General features: G+C 42.2%; 2 protein-coding genes across 9 annotated transcripts in view; one reads left to right on the plus strand and one right to left on the minus strand.

Moving 5' to 3' along the window:
* LOC108298454 (sperm acrosome-associated protein 5) overlaps positions 1-1,014 on the minus strand; it is a 5,673-nt gene extending 4,659 nt beyond the window's left edge. Inside the window, exon 1 of the mRNA XM_017521135.2 lies at positions 749-1,014. The gene's annotated coding sequence lies outside the window, so the exon portion shown is untranslated. The remainder of the gene's footprint in view (positions 1-748) is intronic.
* A 92-nt stretch (positions 1,015-1,106) lies between these two features.
* ZNF182 (zinc finger protein 182) overlaps positions 1,107-5,799 on the plus strand; it is a 31,673-nt gene continuing 26,980 nt past the window's right edge. For 2 of the 8 annotated variants that reach the window (XM_017521134.2, XM_037735790.1), the window contains exons 1-3: positions 1,130-1,254; positions 1,461-1,727; positions 2,497-2,555. In XM_017521134.2, coding sequence (XP_017376623.1) covers positions 2,541-2,555 — 15 coding nt within the window. In that variant the 5' untranslated portion in view covers positions 1,130-1,254; positions 1,461-1,727; positions 2,497-2,540. Of the gene's footprint in view, positions 1,260-1,460; positions 1,728-2,321; positions 2,556-5,799 lie in introns of all 8 variants that reach the window. The other 6 variants (XM_017521131.2, XM_037735788.1, XM_037735789.1 and 3 more) reach the window with 5 other exon arrangements.

Here is a 5,799-nt window from a genome sequence, read left to right on the forward strand (position 1 = left end):
TGTATACATGTATACATGTCACAATATATGTATGTGGGTTATTTAAATGCATATATATGTATGTGGATATATTATACATGTAGGCTTTTGTTTTTGTGAGATGCAGTCTCACTGTGTCGCCCAGATTAGGGTGAAGTGGTGTGATCTTGGCTCACTGCAAACTCCACCTCCTGAGTTCAAGCGATTCTCGTCCCTCAGCTTCCTGAGTAGCTGCGATCACAGGCGCATGCTACTATGCCCGGCTAATCTTTGGCATTTTTAGTAGAGACGGCGTTTCACCATGTTGGACAGGTTGGTCTTGAACTCTTGACCTTAGGTGATCCGCCTATCTCGGCCTCCCAAAGTGCTGGGATTACAGGCGCGCGCCACTGCACCCAGCTCAATATATGTGTATTTTTAACGTTAGTATATAATGCTAGATTTCTTCAGACTGGTCTTTACAAATCGGATCCTTCTTATGGTCCAGAATTATGTCCAGAATGAAATATGAGCTCCCTGGCCAAGGAGGTCCTAAAGCACCTGGCCCCTGCCTACACCCCCTACACTCCCAACACACTGACGCAGACTACTCCAGAAAAAGCAACCTGTTAGCCACCACTTAATACACCCCTTCGCCCCTGGTGTGTGCGTCTCACATCGCCGTTGATTTTTCAGCTTGTTGGTGTGCATACCCATCTACCATTCTTCAAACGCTACAACGTAAACTCCCAGTCCTGGCCACTGGGTGAAGCCAGTGGCTTTTCGCTACCTCCTACTCTGTGCACGCAGAGCAATTTAGCCACGCACCCTGTCTTCCCGTTCATTTACACCTGCAACCCTGTTGCTGCCCTCCAAGTTCAAAGTGAGAAATTGCCGCTTGCGAGAATTTTTTCCTTAGTTGGTCACTTCCCCTCCCCGCCCTGCCATAAGAAAATCGGTGTCTGAAGTCTTAGGAAGGCTGGCCTCTGCAGAACTAAGTAAACACCCGCTCAGCGACGTCGTCCCAGAAGCGAAAAGACACGGCGGGCTCGGCCATCTCGCCTCAAGCAGTGACGTCACCAGCACCGCTACCTTCCCTTTGCGCCTGCGCCGCGGCCCCATGTTGACTATTGGCGGATGGGCGTCTCAAAGGCTCCACTGAGCGTGCGCAGAACCGACCGCTGCAGCCCTTTAGGCTGCGGTGCCAAAGAGTCGGTCCCGAAGCGGAAGTGCTTGTTGGGGCCAGGTTTTGTAACGGTCTTCTCCTCAGCGAGCAGAAAATCTGTTGTCGAAAGAGTGAGGTTGAGGGGCCAAGTGCTAGGGGTCGTGGGCTGAGTGATGGGGAGTTCTGCGAGATGAGAGAAGTGGGGGTTGGGGGTTGAGTGATGGGGAACGGAGAGGTCATTGGACGAGGTTCTAGGGGCTTGCTGGTGAACAAAGTTATGGGGGCTAAGCAGGATTGAATGGGGCTTATTAAACTTTGACTCTTACACATTTTCCAGCACAGTGACCTGCGCTAAGGGTTCATGCGCATCCCTCAGGCCCCTCTTTAGACGCGCCCCGCTCCTCCCTCTACCCTCTCCCCTTGCCCAAGCCCCGAGGTGGGGGTCTGGTGTGAATACTCCGGCCGAAGTGAACCTGCACCCGAAGGCCTTTTTCCAGCTCCTGGGCAGGGCGGCTCTGGTGAGGTGAGCAGAAGGAGGGAGAGGCACCTGCAAGGTCTCACCTGACCCTGGGCCTCACCCAGAGTTGGGGGCCTGGGAAGAGGGGTAGGTGCGGGGTCTGAGGGAGATGGGGCTAAAATGTAATTGGAGTAATAGTTTTAGAGTGTAGTTTTTGGCATTTAACAAATAACATTTGAATTATAGATTAATTCAGAAATAGAGGAAAAGAAAATCAAAAGGAACTAATTCCTTCCCGTTCATTGTTAGACATTTTTGGTGTGTATAGGAGTATCCCTTTTAAACATTTAACATATAGCTTTAAAATGGATTCCCTCAGTTTTATAACCTGCTTCGTTTTCATTTAGAAGTTTTAATTCAGGGTAAAATTTTTTTTTGTATACCTTTAAAAAATAATTAGTTGAGATACATGTACCATAAAGTGCATAGATACTATGCAGCTCCATATAACGTTTTAAACAGCTTTGTAGCATTTTATCTTTTATATTTCATTTTTAATCCATTATGGGTCTTAGAGGATCGTTTTAGTTTGGCATTATTAAAATCAATGCTGAAACGTGGGTATGTACAGAGAAATGATACATGATGATAAATTATTTCCTTAAGGAAAATACCTAGAAATACAATTTCTGGGTCAGTACACAATGTAATACATGGTATATAAAACCTTTTGTGTTCAAGGTTCACATGAAGAGTGAAGAATACACAGACTGTTAAAACCACATGGTTGCCCAAACTCTTCCAGAGGGCGGTTTCATGGCCAGCTGATGTGAGGGGATAGCTAGGCAGCTAATTCTGGGCACTGAAAGTCTGATGGGGTATTTTCATATGCTCTGCTCTTCTCCACTTGTTCCAGCTCAGCCATCATACATCTCTGCTTTTTCCCAAGAAGAGCAGGAAATGGCCAAACCCCAGGTAAGTATGTTATCTGTTTTTTCATCCCTCTATTTTACCGTGAGTGTGATGAAATATGTGGAAATCCCTGCCACAAAATAGGAAAGTATTTGTAAATAAGGATTAGGATCAGGCAAAATAAGAGATAGCAGATCAAGGCCAAGTTAGAATGTAGAGGTGTACAGGACTTAGGGTGTAACAGATATTAATGTTGGGCTGTCAGTTTCTCTTTGAGCCTTCTGGTAGCCAGAGGGAAACATGACCAGTACCTTGGCTCAGCTTACTTATCAGGAGAGAGCACACTGAGCCTTCAGGGGAAGTCAAGGTTGCCTGGAATTGTGTTTAAAGGTGTTTCTTTGCTGGGTTTTCATGTGGATAGTGGAATTGTCCTCCACTACAGCCTGGTGATAAATGCTTCCCTGCAGATATGTCCTACAGCTTTCTTCAGTGAGCTGGAGACATCATGTCAAAATGTAACTTGGGAATGAAATCTCTTAGGAAACCTGCTTATCTTTCCCATGATTTTCCTGAAGCAATTTTCTTAGTTGGACTTTGAATTCTCTTTTGCCCAAGAGACAAAAATTTTTCAGATACCTGCAGCCCACCATCTTTTTCTTTCACTTTAAACATTTTTATTTTTTAATTTAACATACAGTGTAATTGATTTTTCTTTTAGAATGGTATAACTAATCTATAGGATAGATGGTAGTTTCATCACCCCAAAAAACTCCTTCATGCTACTCTGTTAATAGTCATATCCTCCCCAACCTGTAACCTCAGGCAGTGACAGGTCTGTTCTGTGTCACGATAGTTTTGTCTTTTCAAGAATGTCATGTAAGTGGGGTGTCATGTGTTATGTAACGTTTTCTTTTTGAGATGATTGATTTACATTCACTTGAAAGAATAATGCAGAGAAATCCCATGTACTCTTTTCCTAGATTCCCCTAATGATAACATCCTGCAAAACCATAGTACAATATCAAAATCAGGATATTGACGTTGATACGGTCAAGCATAGAATAGCCCCATCATTGCAAGGATCCCTCAAGTTGTCCTTTATAGCCACAGCCACTGCCCTTCCTCCCCCATACTCATTCCTAAACTCTTGGCAGCTACAAATCTGTTCTCCATTTTGGGAATTTTGTCATTTCAAGAATGTGATATAAATGGATCATATGGTATGTGACCTTTTCAGATTGTTTCTTTTGTTTGTTTCCACTCAGCATAATTCCCTGGAGATTTATCCAAGCTGTGTGTGTCAGTAGTTGTTTCTTTGTTATTGCTGAATAGTAGTCCATGGTATAAATGTACCACACTGTATTCATCCATCCACCTGTTGAAAGACATATTTGGGTTATTTCCAGTTTTGGGCAGTTATAAGTAGAGCTACTTTAAACAATCATGCACAGGGTTTTGTGTGAACATAGGTTTTCATTTCTGTGGAGTAAATAATGGATTACTGGGTCATATGGTAAGGGTATGTTTAACTTTTTAGGAATCTGCCAAATTATTTTCTAGAGTGGCTGAACCGTTTTTCATTTCTCCCAGCAGTGTATGAGTTCCAATTGTTCCATGTTTTTGTCAGTACTTTGTATTGTCAGTATTTTTTATTTAGTAATTTATCTCATAATGATTTTAATTTGCATTTCCTTAATGGTTAAAGATGTTAAGCATCTTTATATATGCTTATTTACTTTTTGTCTGTCCTCTTGATGAGTGTCTATTCAAAAGTTTCTGCCCATTTTTCAATTGGATTTTCTTATTGTTGAGTTTTCAGAGTTCTTTATATATCCTTAGTCAGATATATGGTTTGTAAATGTTTTCTCCAAGGGTATTGCTTGTCCTTTTCTTCTCATAATGTTGTTTGCAGAGCAAGAATTTTTAATTTGGAAAATTTCCAATTTATGAATCATTTATTTGTGGATCATGCCCTTGGTGTCATGTCTATGAACTTTGCCTAACCCTAGGTCATGAAGATTTTCTCCTATTCTATAGTTTTATAGTTTTAGATTTTACATTTAGGTGATTCCTTTTGCATTATTATTATTATTATTATTTTTTGAGATGGAGTCTCTCTCTGTTGCCCAGGCTGGAGTGCAGTAGGGTGATCTCGGCTCACTGCAACCTCCACCTCCCCGGTTCAAGTGATTCTCCCGCTTTAGTTTCCCGAATAGCTGGGACTACAGGCATACCCCACCACACCTGGCTAATTTTTATATTCTTACTAGAGACGGGGTTTCACCATGTTGGCCAGGCTGGTCTCAAACTCCTGATCTCAGGTGATCCACCTGCCTTGGCTTCCCAAAGTGCTGGGATTACAGGTGTGAGCCACTGCTCCCAGCCCTTTTGCATTAATTTTTGAGTCAGGTATGAGGATTAGGTCAGGGTTCATTATTTTGCCTGTGAATTTTAAATTGTTCTAACCCCAATTGTTGAGGAGACTTTCTTTTTTTTCTTTTATTATTTTATTATTTAAGTTTTTAATTTTTTTTGAGACGGAGTCTTGTTCTGTCGCCCAGGCTGGAGTGCAGTGGTGGGATCTCGGCTCACTGCAACCTCCACCTCCCAGGTTCAAGCAATTCCCCTGCCTTAGCCTCCTGAGTAGCTGAGACTACAGGCATGTACCACCACGGCTGGCTAATTTTTGTATTTTTAGTAGTGACGGGGTTTCACCATGTTGGCCAGACTGGTCTTGAACTCCCTACCTCAGGTGATCTGTCTGTCTCGGCCTCCCAAAGTGCTGGGATTATAGCTGTGAGCCACTGGCCTTGTTATTTTAAATTGACACATACTAATTATACATATTTATGGGGTACACTGGAATGTTTTGATAAATGTCTACAACGTGTAATTATCAAATCAAGATAATTAGTATCATTTATTATTTCTTTGTATGGAGAACATTCAAAATCTTCTTTTCTGGCTATTTGAAAATATACTCTAAATTGCTGTTAATTATGGTCACCCTATGGTGCTGTAGAATGCTAGAACTTAATCTTCCTATCCAGCTGTACTTCTGTATCTGTTAACCAATCTTTGGCTACCCACCCCTCAACCCTTCCCTGCCTCTAGTAACCACTATTCTGCTCTCTACTTCTATGAGAACAACTTTTTAAGCTCCTGCATGTGAGTGAGCACATACAGTATTTATTTTTCTGTGCCTGGCTTATTTTACTTAGCATAATGTCCCCCAGGTTCATCCATTGTTACAAATGGCAGAATTTCCTTCTTCTTCTTCTTTTTTTTTTTTTTGAGACAGAGTCTT

This window comes from Cebus imitator, unplaced genomic scaffold (assembly GCF_001604975.1).
Source record: "Cebus imitator isolate Cc_AM_T3 unplaced genomic scaffold, Cebus_imitator-1.0 Scaffold964, whole genome shotgun sequence".
Classification (NCBI taxonomy): domain Eukaryota; kingdom Metazoa; phylum Chordata; class Mammalia; order Primates; family Cebidae; genus Cebus; species Cebus imitator.